Source organism: Apaloderma vittatum, unplaced genomic scaffold (assembly GCF_000703405.1).
Source record: "Apaloderma vittatum isolate BGI_N311 unplaced genomic scaffold, ASM70340v1 scaffold39343, whole genome shotgun sequence".
NCBI classification, from domain to species: domain Eukaryota; kingdom Metazoa; phylum Chordata; class Aves; order Trogoniformes; family Trogonidae; genus Apaloderma; species Apaloderma vittatum.
In genome coordinates, this window is record NW_009709462.1 from 4,015 (window position 1) to 22,358 (window position 18,344).

At 39.2% G+C, this 18,344-nt stretch overlaps 1 protein-coding gene across 1 annotated transcript; it reads left to right on the forward strand.

Annotated features, from left to right (window-relative positions):
• Positions 1-2,206: 2,206 nt before the first annotated feature.
• On the forward strand, positions 2,207-16,144 carry SACM1L (SAC1 suppressor of actin mutations 1-like (yeast); the record flags this gene model as incomplete). Its single annotated transcript, XM_009866921.1, is given in 20 exon segments — positions 2,207-2,304; positions 2,813-2,887; positions 3,920-4,047; positions 5,063-5,212; positions 5,625-5,684; positions 7,192-7,225; positions 8,922-9,023; positions 9,292-9,377; positions 9,571-9,657; positions 10,101-10,169; positions 10,264-10,343; positions 11,148-11,246; positions 13,497-13,537; positions 13,540-13,628; positions 13,839-13,908; positions 14,001-14,073; positions 14,523-14,616; positions 14,700-14,792; positions 15,529-15,586; positions 15,904-16,144. Coding segments are annotated over 20 exon segments (1,723 nt in total), but the record flags the coding sequence as incomplete, so codon positions are not given.
• Positions 16,145-18,344: the final 2,200 nt, after the last annotated feature.

Below are 18,344 nucleotides of genomic sequence, written 5' to 3' on the forward strand. Positions count from 1 at the left end.
GTAATTGCTAAGTTTGTGAATCAGCATTTGGGCTGAGACCTCTGAGTCTTGGCCTCTTCCTCAACTATATTTATTTTAGAAAACTTTCAACTATTTACAGAAATGAAGTAAGGACTGAGTCATCTTTCTGATAAAAGCTTTGAAGAGCACAAATTCTCCCATTTTTGAAGGAAGGATTTAACATTTTGCAGGGCATTAGGCTCTTTAGTTTGTCCAGTTGTGTTTTAGACAGTTTTTAATGGTGATCCCGACAGAGAGCTATTTCGGTTCCCTGAGCTTCATAGACTTGATTTCCCCCTGCCCCCCAGAAGACCTCCAAAACAAAACCACCCAAAGCTACTGATGGCTTTACAGTTTGTTGTGGTAGGGGCTTTTTAGTTGGTGGTGCTTTTTCAGTTCAGTTAAGCATTTGGTCTCCTTTGGCTTTCCTCTAGTTGCCCGGAAGGATTTTAGAATCACCATCCTTAGGGAGAGTTAGAACACACACTAAGAAATCGGTGTTAACTTTAAAGTTGGCCCTGCTTTTAGGGATGAAAAGTGTGGTGATAGACATGTTAAAAGAGGTCTAGAAGGACCTCTTTCAAAGGGCTGTTCTGATCTAAATTAGGATTCTAATTCAGCTTTCTTAAGAATTAAAAAAAAAAATACAGAAGGTGTGAAGAAATGCAAGATCTATTTAGGGAGGAAGACCCTAAAAATATCTATCCTGTAGAATAATTTTCCAGAACAAGATGTTTAAAATTCTGACCCCTGGTCTTGTCAAGCCTCAAACTAAGAAAAATCATTATGAGAGTTACAAACACTAGTTCAGGAGTGTTTGGGAATTTTGGTTTCTTTAGTGTTTTGCACATAGAGCTACAAGTAATTTTTGCTTAACTACTGTCCTGTTGCACAGGATAGTATGCCTGGCTTCTTACAAGCATCACAACAGGTGTATTTTTAAGGAATATTTCTAATAAGTATGTTTAATTTTATTTTCTGAAGGGACAGATAGCTATGAAGGCTGAACAGGATGTCAGTGTGTGATTTGTCCTGTGTGGTCGATGGGGAGGATGCGGGTTACCCCATACCTGTCACATAGACTTGGCTAACAAATCTGGGGAAAGTATGACTTCAACAAACCAGTGTGCCACTTAATTTTTCATTTCCTCTGTGTTATTTCCAGATGATTCTTACAATAGTTACAACACTCTAATATGAAGCAGGTGTGTTTATCACTTTGGACATTAATATTGTGTTTACTAGACTTGCATTCGGTACTTTAGTTTCCAATATTTTAGAAAGTATTTGGTTAAAAAACTATTTAATGTTTGGTTTTGGCTTATCAGTCTTCTAAGTGCCATAGTTCAAGCTTTCATGAATTAGGGTGGACTGCTATAGAATCACAGAACATTTTTTAACTGGAAGAGACCTTCAAGATCGAGTCCAACCTTTGTCTTAGCCCTATCAACAGCACTAAACCATGTCCCTCACCACAACATCTACCCCTCTCTTAAACAGCTCCAGGGATGGTGACTCAGCCACCTCCCTGGGCAGCCTGTTCCAATGCCTGATGACCCTCTCAGTAAAGGAATTCTTCCTAATATTCAACCTGAACCTCCCCTGGCACAACTTGAGGCCACTTCCCCTTGTCCTGTCACTCACCACTAGGGAGAACAGACCAACCCTGCCTTGCTATGACCTCCTCTCGGGTAGTTGTAGGGAGCAATAGGGTTTCCCCTCAGTCTCCTTCAGGCTGAATGACTCCAGATCCCTCAGACATTCCTTGTACGACATATGCCCCAGATTCTTTGCTGGCTTGGTAGCCCGCCTCTGTACCCTCTCCAGCACCTCAATGTCCTTGTAGTGAGGTGCCCAAAACTGGACACAGTACTCAAGGTGCAGCCTCACCAAAGCTGCATACAGGCTATGTACACAAACTCACTTTCTCAAAGTCAGTTACTTCAAGTAATAAACAAGAATTAAAACTATTAAACGAGTCGTGGATTTTGCAACAACTGATTAGCTTGACTTGCTTTCTTTGCACATCAGTGGCTACTGGAAAGTAATCTACTGAGAATTTGGGTTGGTGTTTTGTTTGTTCTTTTTTGTTTTGCTTTTCCCAGCTGAAATAAGGTTTTTTAAATAGATTACTCTGTTTTCAGGTGGTGATGATTAAACAAACCCAAAGGAAGCGTTGCTAAGCAAATTGCTTTTTCTCTTAAAGGCATGTAACACCAGAGAAGTTCTATGTGGAAGCTTGTGATGATGGAGCAGATGATGTGCTTGCCATTGATAGAGTCTCCACGGAAGTCACTCTTACAGGTACTCTCTTCACCAGTATTTCTCAATATTCGCTTCTTTGTCCTTTTTGTGTTGTTTTTTTTTTCCTAGGCCTCTTGTTTACTTTATCTAAGAGCAGTGTGCCCATCCCTGTAATACTGTTGGTGTTGTAATATATCATTTCAATTTCTCCTTCAAAGTTATCCATTCGAAACTGTCGAGATTGCTGTCCCAAGTCTTTTGTTAGTCTGTTCTCATTATTGGTGTTTTATCAGATGCACCTGCAAGATGTTTAAAATGAAGGAAAGTTCAAGTGCTGTCTTTCATTTGTTGAATTGAATGACTGTTTTGATTAAACACAAGAAATGGGCTTAGAATGCTTCTATATCCTTTACTGCACCCTCCATCAGGCTTTAAAATTGAGATGCATTTATTTTACTTAAGAGTGCAGCAACACTTGAGATTTGAGCAACTTTAATAGTTTTCTGATATAGTCATGGAAGAAGCAGTCTGAAATTCTGATGTTGTGGTTTTTTCTTCTGCTTTTCAGTTAAGAAAGATGTCCCCCCTTCAGCTGTTACAAGGCCTATATATGGTATTTTGGGAACCATCCGATTGGTGGCAGGTAAGGAAAACATAACTGTACTTTTTAAGAATACTGAGACAAAAGATACTGATGAAGAATCTTCAAAAACAAAAATAGCATCTGTGAGTATGTGAAGCTACACTTTGAGCAATGTGATGGACTTTCCTTGGGGCTGCTGGAGGGTGGAGGTATCCAAATTGTTAATCTTTAATGTTCACGTGCATCAAATATTAAAGCTACAGCCTCAGCTCTAGGGTTATTAAAAAAAAATGCAGGTTGGTACCTATTCTTTGACTGACTGTATAGACCTGATGTATTAATTCACATGTGCGCAACTTTGCTGTATGTCTGGGTATAGCAGTAAGTAAAAATAATGGGTAAACCTACCGCATGCAGCGTGAACTGTTTCTGCTTTGGCTTTTTTACTTGTTTGAATGCTTTATTACAAAAACATACTAGTTTTGTGATTCTGTGTTGTGTTTACCAATGAGTGTAAAGTAATTGGTTTGCGTGAACTGTCACGATTGTGGTTTTTCGCTTCGCTACTTACGCAACCAGGAAAACAGCAAGCTTCATGCCTTAAATTATTAAAGTCCCTTCTCTTTGATCTATTTTTAACCTGTTAGGTTAAGTGGGTTTTTTTGAGATGAATATGCTTTTTAGATTTTGAAGCATGCTTCCTTTTGAGTGTTTTGGACTTGCTCTGTGGTTTCCAAACCACCTTTGAGACTACTGGCCTCTTCCTTCATTTGCAAGCCCAAACACTTTCAGACTGTCTCTGGTCTGGAAAAAAAGTGGCATCTACTCTTACTTATCTTTTCCATTTTAAAAAAAAAAAAATGCTTAAATAGCTTGAGATCTGTGAGCACAGAGAATTGGGTAGCTCTGCCAATGCATTTTGCTTCTGTTCCAGCCCCTTATTGTGAAGAACGTGAAGCCCTAGGTGTAACTTGAAGAAACCTCAGTCTTTTCTATTGGTGTCAGTTCTTGTGTGGTTATAAGCTGGTTTGCTTAACGTGTGCATCTGTGTTTTTGTTTTTTTTTTTTAACTTTGCTCTTTCTGAATTACAGGCACGTATCTTATTGTAATAACAAAAAAGAAAAAAGTAGGTGAGATTTTCAGTCACGTAATCTGGAAAGCAACAGACTTTGACATCCTCTCTTACAAAAAGACCATGCTGCACTTAACTGATATTCAGGTAGGAGGATTGATTAGGATGTGAGTGGGGGTGAATGTTTTCCTATTTTACTGTCCGTTACCACAGGACTTAATTTGAATTTATTTTTTTTAAGAAGCTCTTTGAACTACGCTTTTTTTTTGATTTGTTCAGGCTATTATAATTGGTATCATATTTGGGTATAGATGTTCATGAAGTTGTGTCATTTGAGATAACAAACTGACGTCGTGCAGTTTTGAATATCACACCCAGAGTTTGCTCTGCCTGTTGTGCATTTCTCCCACTTTTAAGCTTGTACATTATTCGTAATGCTCTTCATGTTAAATTTTTCTCACAGCTCTATTACTGTGTTAGCCCCTACAATAAGCTGCCTTGCTGTCATCCAAGTATCTGTCTTGCTTAACTTAGGGAATTGTTCAATTATCTAATTACCCATCAGGGAAGAATTATGGGTTGGTTGGGGTTTTTTTTTGTTATTTTTCTGGTGTTTTGAAAGGGAAGGAAAGGATGAAGATTGTTTAAAGCGAATATGTTATGGATTGATAAAGAGTAGATGAGGGTGTGTAGTCAACAGAGCTGGAGGGAATCTGATGCTCTTTTCCTGAAAGGAATGAGGCTGGTCAAACTTGAACTGGAGCACAGATTAGTTATTGGGGTAATCTTGACAGTAAGTTATAGCCTTCCTTTTTCACAGGCATTGTGTCTCAGTTTTTTGACTGAATAGTTTTCAGGGAAACTAACAGCTTTTTTACTTCAAAGTCGCTAATATTAGTTTAATAGCAGTGGCTATTTTTACCTTATAGGAGTGCTGTTCTTGCAGAGCTGGGTTGCAGTGTGCTAGCTGTAAGCCATCAGTGAACTGGTATCAAAATTGCAATCTCGTGGTTTCTGTCTTGTGTGGTAAACTCTGGTGGTGTCGTGTTGCTAGAGCACTAGCAAAGGTCATCACTTCAAAAAGTAGTGGTAGCTTATAAGAGTAAGATATTTCAATGGGAATAAACGAGAACTCTTCTATCCTTTTTCCTCATACCTACAGTTGCAGGACAATAAAGTATTTTTATCGATGCTTAATCATGTCTTGAGTGTGGATGGATTTTACTTCTCAACAACGTATGACCTAACACACACTCTGCAACGGTTAGCCAACACCAGCCCGGAGTTCCAAGAGATGAGCCTCCTGGAGAGGGTAAGGATTGAATTTTGCTTAGTATCTATGTCTCGGACATTGTCCCTCAGTTCTGTGTGTCTTAAGTGTGATTTATGCAGCTGATGTTTCAGTGATGTCCAAACAAACTAGCATAAACTGAAGGAAACTTTATCTAAAAGTTGAAGAGGATGTTGCTGAAATCCGTGGTCCCATTACACTTGAGTTAGTGTGCTAAATGGTAGCAGATACTGTTTTAAACTGAAAATGGCTTTACTATTTTAATCATGAATTTAAACTTGTGAAACATTTAAATGGAAGAAAGATGTTCCATCTCCATGTATATAGATTCACCTAAAGTTGTGTTATGCATGCATACTGTGATATTGCCTTTATGTTGAATTAAACAGAACTGACGCTCCTTGAAAGTATATCGGCTCTTTTCTTGTTGCAGGCAGACCCACGGTTTGTGTGGAACGGACATCTTCTTAGAGAATTTGCTGCTCAACCAGAGGTAAATGCTTTTTAATAGCATTGATAGAGGACAAATATACTTTTACTGTAAGCATATAGCAGTTTCCTGTAAATCAGTCTCCTTCAGACAGCTTGAGTCTCCCATAGGTTAGTGCAGGAACAGTGTACTGCTTTCAAACCTCTGTCTTCATGTCAGTGCCCTCAGGACATAGAGTAAAGCTGACTTTTGGAAATGTCTTATTTAAAGATGCTCTGTTGAGACCATGCTGACAGAAACCAAAGGGGAGGTTACGCTGCACAGCATTTTGAAGCGTAGCTAATTATTTGTCTTCAGGTGTAGGCAAGGTTCAGGTCATCACTTTTTCTGTTAAGGCCCACTCACATCTTTTTTCATGAGTGCAGGCTAAAGTCTATTTGCCTAACAATTAGGTCATAAAGCTGGAGTAAGACTGGCAGTTTTGACCCTTTCAGTTCATTTCAAATGAAGACTAGTACAGCGTAACCTTTGCATTCCCTTAGTCCAGCAAATACAAGTGTGTGACCACGTGCCGCATCTGTAGCACCTCAGTGGCCATGCTGATCTAATCTCCTTCCTACTAAAGGCTTCAGATGTGTGTTAAACTTCTCAAATTGCCTGTGCTAAGGCAACCTTCTCCCTCTGTCAGTGCTTCTCACTTACCGAAGGGAATGACGCACTGCTGCTATTTCTGTCTCTGTCACCTGTGGAGATGTGCTCTTGCATTAGCGCTGTTCCAAAAGGCTGGATTGTGCAGTGTGTCTGGAATGGGGAGATAGGAATTAGCAAAGGGCTGTTGTGCGTGTTCTGGAGGTGTACGATTTGGATAGTGCTATGCAAACAAAGCCCGGGAAATGAGAGAGAAGCTGTGGTGGGAACAGCAAAGCAAGCCAAGTGTGGCTGGTTAGTGAAAACAGATGTAGGAGGCAAAACACAGAAGCGGAAAAGGGAGATAACCGATACATGAGGGGAAGCGTGACCTAACATTGACTACAGGTGCATTGCTATAGGAACAGCTTTAGGTAACGTGTTGTGGTGCTTCTGACTTGTAGTATTGGAAGATTTTTAATGCTAAATTTTCTTGAAAGCTCAAGTTATTAAGGAGTGGCGGGATGGAAAAAAGCCTGGGACAAGTGTCTTGAGTATTAATCATGTAGAAGCATTCCTTACGAAACCCCAGTTTTGTTAGCTACTAAAAGTGCTTACATCCTGCTGCGGAGGTACCGCAAACATGGTATCAAAAGGTTTTGTGAGTGTTCTGCATTATATCTGGTGTGTTTGCAGAAGAATAAATGCCATGTATGGGAGGACAAAGCAGCTTGTTTTCTGTCAAGGTCACTTACTTAGGATTAGACTTTCACTTTTTCCCTGCTGCTAATAAGGATTACATATGTTGTGGTTTCCCTTGAGCTTTTTTCTGAAAAGGATTACTGCACTCTTAACTAACCTAGACAAAGCCTAGTGGCTCACTTATCTATTTTTGACTGCTGGTGTTTATTGATTCTTAACGTGTATTGTGTGTGTGTTTCAGATCCATAGGTTTGCCACGCCAGTGATGCATGGATGTATCCTTTTATGTTGTAAAGCTCAGTGATGAATATGGCAACGTAACACCACAGTGGTTGCTGATGAGGCTGCTCTGTTGGCTGTCTTAGCAGCTATTACAGAGCACAATGTCAGAATAAAGTTGTAGTTTGTTCAGATACGAGCATTAGGTATTGTTTGATAGCTTGCTCTTATGTGAGCTCAGTTGAATATTCTGCTTTTAAGGCTTTAATGTATTAAATTTTACAGGCCTGATTTGCATAACTGTCTTTAAGTGGGATTGAAGGTTAAGATCAATATGGCAAATGTTTATACCAACCTTAGTACTTTTTATCTTGCTATAAGGATACCTCCAGTTAGCATTTGATTTGGATATAAAGTAAGGGAGAACAGTTTTGACTAGGAGTGCTGATGGATGTTCCTACTGATGAACAACAACAAGGAGTTCTTCTTAAGACTCCTGGAATGTTTCTCCTAATCAGCTGCTTTTGCTGTACCAGCACTTTTGGTAAAACAGCCTTTTTAGCAAAGCAGTCATGAGTTTATTTTTGAGAAAGGGGTGTATGCCTTACTGCTTTCTGGAGACAGCGTTGCTTGTGCTGTGTGTGACCAACGATAACTCTCAGGTGCTCCTGGACTGGCACGACCAGGAGAGCGACTCGTGCCACATTCTCTTTAGTTCCTCCACTGCCCAGGTCCTTCAAGTGTGAACAGAGAACAGCTTCTAGGCTGCATCAGTTGTTCTGGCAGAGCTGTTAGCAGCTGGCAGATTTCCAGTCCTTCTTTCCTGTGACTTCATTTAATGGAAAAAGAGGGTGGGAGTAGGTGGAGAGGCAAGGAAGGATCACAAAAGGGAACTGTCAAAACAACCCAGACCTTATCCTGCAGGTCCAGGGTGGAAGAGTCTGCGTGGATTGCATTGTAGCAGTTGCACACTGCAATTAACACCTTTCCTCTGTCCTATTTTCACTATGTAAAGAATTAGCATAAGTAATGTTTGTTTTGCTGTAGCTCTAATACTAACCACACACCTTAAAGAACCCAGGAATTCAAAGATAACTGGATTTTTAGTGATGAAAATGCTAGGAAGAGCCCTAAGCAGAACTGTTAGAGTACTACTAGCAGTTATTTCAATAAAATCAATCATTTCTCCCTCCTTGTATAAACCTAAATAGGTTTTGTTCAACTATTTTGGTCTGGGCTTCTAGTCTTGCAGTGATGAGAAATAATGGACTTACTTGGGTAATTGAGACTTTGATCGCCTAAAGTCTAAACTACATTTAATATTTCCCTTCTAAAGAAAAAATAAATTGCATCTTATACAGAAAAAGGATAAGTAGCAAGTTGCCATTTAGGTTAGGACAGAGATTGCAAACAGAAAATGGGATGGTTACTGTGAAGCAGCCAAGTTTAGAGTTAACCTTTCTTGCAGGAAGCTATTGACTGTACAAATGTTGAATTCAAGGGATTAGGGGCCTGGCAGTAATTTTCTGGGAAAGCAGAGGAATAGATCTTTTTCTCAGCCCAACTTGTGAATTGTGAGAACATTCTGGATCATGTAGGCCCAGTTTGTATTATTTTTATTTAATTCTTTACAGTCAGTATTAGCACAAATGCACAAATAAATCAAGAAGTTCCATGCATGCAGTCAGTGTGCTCTTTGTACGTAAAAAGTATAATGAAATTTTACGGTTTTTCCTTAGTGTTATTCATTAGTTATCACGATGCACTCTTGTTCTATTAATGGCAAGTGTTTTGACTGGCTGCTTGTTTCCAGAAGAAGCTGTTTCAGGGCTGGTGTGCGCTACTATGTAAGAGGTAAAACAGCAAATTGATTATTTTAGCAATAATGCAAATTCCATCTATACATGTAGTTTACTTTAAGAGTAATTGCTGTAGAATGACTTGTACCAAGAAATGCAAGCAATGTCTCCTGGACCTGTGTGTTTAATTTACCATCTTGAAGCAGCTCTGTAGTGTTTTCCTGCTTCCTGTGAGTTCTCGGGAAGGGGGGAAACCTTTTGCGGATACCATCACTGTTCTGCAGCCAATCTGAGCTGGTTAATATGCTCTTTCTCTTACACAGGTATCGATTCCGAAGGACATGCTGCTAACTTTGTGGAAACGGAACAAATTGTGCATTACAAGGGGAGCAAGGCATCATTCGTTCAGGTAAAGTCAGTGTGAGGAGCTGCTTGCTGGCTTGAGGTATATAGATGGAGAGCTCTGTTCATATCTTTCAACATACCGTGTATATAAGATGTGCATGCATGCAACTAAATGAGCTAAATCAATCTGCTTTATTTTTGAGTGGCATGTGAGTTTTTAAGTTTTGTCATTAAAACTTCTTTCTGTTCTGTTGCAGACCCGTGGATCGATTCCTTTTTTCTGGTCTCAAAGACCAAACCTCAAGTATAAGCCAAAGCCACAGATCAGCAAGTCAGTAAATCATGTATGTGAGTGTTTGTTGTGTCCTGGGGTTTTATTGTATTCCTGGGCTCTCGTTTGTCTGGTGGGGTAATGGGCTGTAATCAAAAGAATAAAAATAAGCAATATTGAATTGGCTTTTTTTTTTTAAAAAGTAGTAGCAGGAAGCCTTGTACTTGAGTTCAGAGCCTGAAAAAATCCAGACATCAATGGGGGAGTAGTTGCTGTTTGCAGCAGTTTTTCTAGTTGCACAGTACTTGTTTTCTGTGGCATGTTAAATAGGGAATACGGAGTGTACTGGGGGGAGGAAAGTAGAAGTGTATTAGCACAATAGAGAATATCAAATGCTTTTCTTAGTTATAAAACTACCTGTGCGGTATCATCAGAAAGATGATTACAGAGATGTCTTGTAAATTGCAGATCTTAACACTGCTGTACATCTGTCAACATATTTCCTTTCTCTTCCAGATGGATGGCTTCCAAAGACATTTCGACTCGCAAATAATAAGCTATGGAAAGCAAATGATTGTCAACTTGGTATGCTTTCACCTTTTCTTCCTGAAAAAAGTTGTTATTCCTTCAAGCAGACATTTGAATAATACTCTCTCTATTTTTCTTTTCATTCTCTCAGGTTAACCAAAAAGGTTCGGAGAAGCCTCTTGAGCAAACATTTGCAAAAATGGTAAACAGCATGGCAAATGGAATGGTCAGGTATGTGTGAAGTGCTGCCGAAATCCTTTATTAATCAGTTTTGGTGGCATTTACATGCCAGACTAAGACTTGAATTCTCAGTGTATATGCGCCGTCTTTCTTCATACAAATAGGCTGGAAAACTTGGCACATAGTAACTTTTGGGTAATGAATACTTGTGAGGAGGAATGTAATGCTCTGTAATTCACAGCAAACATATATATGTTGAATCAAACACCACTCACGTAGAGCATTTCTTGCTAGAAATGAATTAGCAGTTAAAGTCTTGCTCCAAGTCAGTAACTGTTTAATTTTCATATGGCAGAGTAGGTCAGTTGTTTAAACAGAACCTGTCTCAAGTTTCTAGAGAGCTACCAAGGGAATTCTGCTGCATGCTGGCAAAGAAGGTTGCATTTTGACACCTATGTCAAAGTGAACTGAAGTTCCCAATACAGTTGCTTGAAAGAGAGAAGGGCAAAATAATTTGATAGGGAAAGAACATGGAGATAAATCAGATGCATATCACTTTTGTACTTTGTGGAAGAAAAATACTAGCCAGAACATAGAATGAGTAACTTGGAACTGAATGTGTGCTTCTCCAAACTGGTGGCATCTTGTACAGAAATTTAAGTGCTGTCACAAGGCACACTCAGAGGCAGACGACAATGTGCTGACAAAATCCAGAGATATTTGCTGGAAGCCGTCTCTGAAGCGAAACAAATCCTCTGTCACTGCCTGTTTTATAGACCAGCCCTTCCCTGTGGTTTCAGAGACCTTCACTGCAGTACATAAGTTATCTGAAAAGCTGCTTTTCTCTCTGAACAGATATGTAGCATTTGACTTCCATAAAGAGTGCAGTCGCATGAGGTGGGATCGACTTCAGATTTTGATGGATCAACTAGCAGAACAGCAAGATGAGTTTAGGTAAGGTTCTGCAGCTCTCTTACTTCCATACTATTAAAATGAGATTACTTTTTCCTTGTTTCTACTGCCTACTGTTAAGGCACCTGCTCTCTTTTAAAAAAGTGTTTTCTCTAACACATACTGTTTGTGACACCAAACCTTGGCACTGGCACTGATTGGCAGCCCTTGCTAACATAAGTAACCCACAAGGGAACAAATTCCAGTTTTTCGAATTGTATAAAAGCAGAATCAAATCAACTTAAATCTATTTAGTCCCACAAGTGTGATATTTTAGCATCTCTTGGTTTGTGCTACTTGTAACCATGTAGATTGTCAGGGAAACTGTTTACTTTGTTCTGCTTCTCTGATTGTTTCCTTCCTGTTCCTAAAGTCTTGTGCCTAAAGCACAAAGATCAGCTAAAATACTACACAAGTGGCAGTGGTATATTCTATCCTAGAGGAAAAAAAGGTGAGCTGTGGACTAGAACAGTCTCATGATTTGAAATCTCTTGTCTGGGATGAAGACTGTGGGAATAGTATAAATTAATCAGAAAATAGCGAATATTCTCTGCCTACCACCAAAAAAAAAGCCTACAAAAACACATGAAGAGCCGAAGAATAAGTTGGCTTGGAGTACTTCAGATCAGGAGAAATAAGCATGTAGGTTTCCTGTACAGTGAGGATCCTTTATTCTTAGAAATAATTATGAACCCCATAACTTGTTTAGTGTCAGCTGCCATTGGAGGCTTACAAAAGAACCAGATTTCCTTGAAATTAAGAAAGACACTAATACAAAAAAATCTAAAATATGATACAAAAATTAAGGCTCTTAAGATCAAGGTGGCTCTACTTTGCCTTTTGTTTCATCTGGGGTGACTGTTGATGTAGGAGCAGTCTGATTTCTCTTAGAAAATAGTGCTGCAACCCTGAGGGAAGTGAACAATTCTGTGGAAGTCAAAAATGTGATTTTCTGCAGGTTAAATCCGGTTGTGAAAGTCTTGTCAGAAAGGAGAGCTGGCTTGCTGGATTTGCTAGGGGAAGAGGGGTTATGTGTTAGATTGGGTGTATGTGCTTGTTTTAATTTTATGGTTTTTTAGAACAATTATAGAAATAGCAGCTCTTAAACTATATTATTAACTAGAAATGTCAACTCTTCAACTCCACTAATTATCCTAATATCAGTTCTAGGCAAAGCTTGTGGGGAGAAGGGGGAAAATGAAGATTTCACAAGTGTTATTGTCTTCTTTAATCATACAATGCAAAACATGATTTAACAAAACTAGTTCTCCAGGAATGACAAAAATGGAGTTTGTTAACATAAGGTTGATCAAAGGAAATGCGTATGCTTCTAAGGCCCTTGATTTTAGTATGTCATGCCTCTAAGACTTTTTAATTTTGGAGACTTTAAGATAAAGTAAAATGCCATACAGTGGATTATATGCATAGACTACGTTCAGAGTTTGTAATTGCATAATGGAGTAACTTAATCTACAGAATGTGATGTGTAAATCTTTAGGCAACTGGCAGTTTCGGGCTGTGGCAGAATAACAAGTATAGTTCTGTCCCATTCATGCATCCAGCTGATAACTTGATCAATGTGTTTATATTACTAGCTATGTTATCAGAATACTTGCAATTCAGTATTTAAAACAAGCTCTTTGTTACCCGTTACTAGAAACACCTGGGTTAGTGGGTTAAAAAGATCGAGGTAACAATGAGCACATGCAGTTGTGGGAGGGAACATATGGGGTTACCCCACATGTTCACTTAATGGAGAGAAGAGTCAGTGACAGCAGCAGAGCTTTGGTGGTGGCTTGAGAGATCCAAATCCCTTCCTGCAAGAGATGTGCCTGGCAGTTTCTACAATGTTTTATGCAGTGGTGACTGGCCTGAACTAGGGGACTGGCTATAAACAAATCTGGTTTCTTAGGATCTTGATATCTGTGGAGCTATAACCCTATCATAACTGAGAAAAATAAAACATGAGTCACCGATTTGGTACCAGAAGCTGCTCTTCCTAAGGACACAGAACTCAATATTGCCAGTTGGCTTTCTAAATAAGAGGGAATACTGCCCTGAGGCTACTGAATGTTCATATATTGATGCTGTTTTTCAGTATGGGAGGAGAAGAATTCAGGGAGGCATCCAAGTTCAAAGACACAGCTAAGAGCTTTGTATGCTTGAGATGACTGTATATTGGTTGCTGGAATATTTCCTTCTGAAAATGTGTGACTGCTATCTATAAATACTGAGGTGGATTGCATGTGTTAGTTATTTTCTAGTTGATTCAGATGGTAAAATCGTGACTCAGCAGGATTCCGCAGTAACTGCATGGACTGCCTTGATCGAACTAATGTGATTCAGAGTTTGTTAGCACGCCGATCTCTTCAAGCCCAGCTTCAGGTAAGTATTTTATTCTTGTTTAACAAGCTGGGAGAGAGGCTTTTTCTTTGGTACAGAAACGTTATTTTAACACTACATCAAAAGTTTGCATGCCGGAGTTACTGTACTGCTTACAGGAGATGAATTGGTCAGACTCAACTCTAATAAATGAGCAAATACTAATTTCTTTAGTGAACTGCTAGCAAGCCTCAATATGTTTGTTTTGTTTAGAGGCTAGGAGTTTTGCATGTTGGACAGAGAATTGAAGAGCAAGCAGACTTTGAGAAAATCTACAAAAACGGTAGGCTCTATAAAGAGTTCGAACAATCATTTATTTATTTTTACCAGAGTATGTAACTTCCTTAATCTTTCTTAATATTTTCCTGTTCACAGCATGGGCCGATAATGCTAACGCTTGTGCCAAACAATATGCTGGAACTGGTGCCTTAAAGACAGATTACACAAGGCAAGTCAGCCTTTCTTGTAAAGGGCTCCTGGTTTTTTGGGGGCATGTTTGGGATTTTCTTTAAGTCTTCATATCTGAGAAGGTTATTAAGTTGGGGCTTAGGCTGTTAATGAGATTAGCAAGCGTTCAACCGGTAACATGTCAGACTGAAATCTACAGAATACCATTCTTCACTGCATTCACATAAAAGGAGAAAAGGCTGTCTACAAATAAAATCAAGAAAATGTGCCTGTTCAAGGTACATTTATATTGTAGGATGGAGAGAAGTGTAATTTTAGTTTCAAACTTTGTAACAACCACATGTTAATAATGCAGAGGCAGCACTAAATGTATTTACACGCAGGCATTTGGTAAACATAGCACATATTTGAACAATGAAAGTACTGTAGATCTGAAAGGGTCTTCCTGAATTTATACATCTAAATACTTTTCAAAACTTCTTTTTGCAGAACTGGGAAGAGAACTCAGTGGGGCTTAATAATGGATGGATGGAACTCATTAATACGTTACTACAAAAATAACTTTTCTGATGGATTTAGACAAGTAAGTTAGGCTTTTAGCTGTGGGGAATGTATTTGATAAACATTGCTGTGCATTTTAACTCTTGTTTTCTCTTCCTCTTCCAGGATGCGATTGATCTTTTTCTTGGAAATTACTCAGTGGATGAAGTAGAATCTGCTAGTCCTCTACATGTCAAGAAAGATTGGAAGTTCTTAGCTGTGAGTATGAAATATGACTGTTCATGATTGGAGAAACACATCCAGCCTTTTAGTCCCTTGCTTTGTATCATGAAGTAGAACATGTCTATTTAGTATCAAAGCATCCCTATAATCTGGTTCTGTTTCTGTGATACCTGCTTGTAGGACTAAACCCTGACTGTTCCCTTGACAGAAAATGGAGTGTCCTTGAGGTATTGAAAAATGGCTGCTTGGTGGCTCCTTTTTGGGGTTTGTGTGGTGTTTTTTTTTTTCTTTTTTAACATGCTTCACAAAGTGCAGAGGGAGGAATTCTACCAGTCATCATCAGTGGCCGTTTCCTCCTACAGAAGATGCTTGTGAAGATCTTTTTTTCATGTTTCGTGTGGAAGTATAGACTGTAACACAAAAAAAATTCCCCTCCCCACCCCCACTTCTATTTTGTGAAATAGGATTTGGGGATATTGCAAGTTTAGCATATTGGCTGGTGTATTTTTATTTTTTAGCCACAAACCTCAACCTCTCTTTTAATAGGTAGAAGGTGTATTGGTGTACTGTAATTAACCTAGTTTCTTGAACACACCTTTCCAAATTTTGGAGCTATCCTAAATTATATTTGTAACTGACAGCAGGTGAATCATGAATTAAAGCAACTTGATTGCAGAGCAAATAAATAGCTTTTCACTACGGCACATGTTAAAGGAAATTAAGGAATGTATTTGTTACTGCATCAAGTGATTATTCTTTTTCTCTTTCCCAGTTGCCTATTATTATGGTGGTTGCTTTCTCCATGTGCATTATTTGTTTGCTAATGGCTGGTAAGTTACTTCTGAGTTTAATTTCATAAAATGAGCTTGCTTGTGTGTGAACCTTGCTTCTCAGTCATATTAAAAAGTGTTTGAGCATGGCTCTGATGATTTGAGGGCTTGCACTGTATCAGTAACCTGGAAAAACCTCAGGTACTATAGAAAACAATGTTAAAGTTACTTAAGGGCAGTGACTTCTACTTTCATTTAACAGCAAATCTCTGAGGGAGAGCTTGAAATGGTTTTGCTTTTGTACAAAAAAAACCACACCAATCTTCTCTCTGATAATTAGAGATAACCAACGACAATATTTATCTCACTCTTAACAGGTGATACATGGACTGAGACACTGGCCTATGTGCTTTTCTGGGGAAGTGCAAGCTTTGGAACTTTCGCCATCATCCTTTACAATGGCAAGGATTTTGTAGATGCCCCCAAGCTGGTCCAGAAAGAGAAGATGGACTGAATTTGTGTGTGTGGAAAGCGGCTTGGTACTGAGGATTCCTCCAGCCATGCTTGGAGTCTTTACTGACCTGCTTTCCACACCAAAAATGGTCTTTTTAACATTCTTCCTTGGGAGTGTGGGAGATGGGAGGGGGAGGAAGAAGAAAATCCTGTCCTTTGGTGGTGATACCTTTCAGCCAAGACCGGACTTGATGGCTTTAGTTGCAATGGTCTTCGAAATATTGCATTAGTGGAGGGGGCTCCTCTCCTACTGAGGTAATGCAAGGATGTTTTAGGGTGTAAGTGAACTGATCATAGTCCACCTGGGCTGTTTCAGCTGAATTTTTGGCCTCTGGCTTGACAGGAGAGTGCTCTGATATGCTGTTTATGCGTCAAAACCCCCGGATGTTGAAGCATTAATAATGGAGGTTCTGGTTGTGGTCTCTGAACGAACACAGCTTCATACCAATAGAAATTCAAGTTCCAAGACTTAGAGCTGAATGAAATTTGTTGTGATAAAGTCCATGTTAAGGAGTCCTTTGTGCATATTTGTGTGTGGATTCTTTTCGCTAAATAGAGAAGATTTCTGAGTCTCATGCTCTTTTAAGATGAGCTTTTTGTCCTGTTTTGTTTATCTTGGACTAATGCAATATTCTGCTAATCATTGTTTGGGTGAAAGGACAGTGTAATTGGATGTTCCTGAAGTTGCAAATGTCTTGCACTGTTTCAGTACTCCAGTCTCCAGGTGATGATTCATTAGTTAGTGAGTTAAGATAGAGAATTTTCTTTCTGAAAATGTAAATGAAATCAACAAATGTAAGATTCTTTGCAGTGTTCATTGAACCTTCCTTATGCTAAAGGTCCAAAGTACTCCATTACTTTAAGAATGGGTTATAATGTAAAAGGTGAACTTCACATTGTTTTGCTAGTCAGCTGCTTCTACTCTTGGTTATGTTGAAATAATTTATGAAAGAAAGAATAATGACCCAAGGAGAAAGCATTTAGTCCAAGCTCTGTGTTTGCACTTGGGAGCAACAGCTTGCTTTTCATGCATGATACTGTAACACACTTGGGGGGAGGAAGCTACAGAATAATTTGTGCTGATTAATAATAAATGTGAGTCTTTAAATTTAGTGCTTCCAAGCTGTATAAAAATAAGTAATCCTAACCAAGGACCAATTTTAAACTCTTTTGTCACTTATTTTATATGGTTCATTTGAAACCAGACATGGAACTTGCTTAAGGCGCTGTGCATTGTTTCATATTTCCTGTAAGTACAGCTGTATATTCAGGCTGCGAGTATAAAATCTAATTGGGGGGGCGAAACCTGTAGCATACTAGGACTAGCACAGTGGTCACTGTTGAAGCTAGAACACAAAACACTGATAACTCCAGTGTTCCCTTGGGTTATGCCTGAAAATATGTACAGATATTTGCAACTGTTAACTTTTCATTTTAACCGTGAATGTTTCTGGAGGCCTCTCTGGGTTTTGTGTAAACACAACCTGTTCATATGCACTAGTACTTGCAAAGTATCTGTTTGCTTCTAGACGCTGTAATGGAAACGACAGTTGATGGTGAACTGGAAAAATCCTCTAACTTCAGACTTTCCAAGATGAACTCCATTATGGGCCCAAAGTACAAGAACATTGCAGGCTTGATATTTAGAAGCAGTGGGTTCGGCAGGTCGCTTGCAGGTGCCTTGGGAAGCTCGGTAGGGTTGGCTTGCAGCCTCGACCTAAGTCGAAGAACTTGCTGCAGCTGAGACCAGACTCAAATTGCTCATGTAAAAGGTTTGTGAGACAGGACAGTGCCAGGGATTAGAAGCTGTGGAAGGCACCTGTGTTTCAGTGCTTGGCTAAGAGTCTATTTCTGAAATCACAGATTGGGTGTACTCACAAGCAACAATAAAATGTTCAACTTTTCTATGTCTGTGTCTAGTGTGTGTTTAAATTCATCCGGTTGGATGAGGGAGAGAGGTTTCCCCTACTCAGGCAGAAATATTACTATTAAAGCTTTGGATCTTAAAGTTATTACGTGATGAGCTTTTGGGTTTCTTTTATTTTGGGGTTTGTTTTTTTTAAATAGATGAGTTATTTACAGGTTGTACTGTTGGGGTTTGGGGGTGGTGTTTTTACGGGGGAAAAAAAACTGAAGAAAAAAAAACAAAAAACAACTCGGAGCAAGTTTAAAACTTTAATCCTTTAAAAAGACACTCGATTATTTTTCTGTAAATTGAAAGCAAGGTTCGCCGTGACCCCTCCCTGGTCCCCGCTCCCGCCTGCCCTCCGCTGCCATCTTTTCCCTCGCGACCAGCCACCCCTTC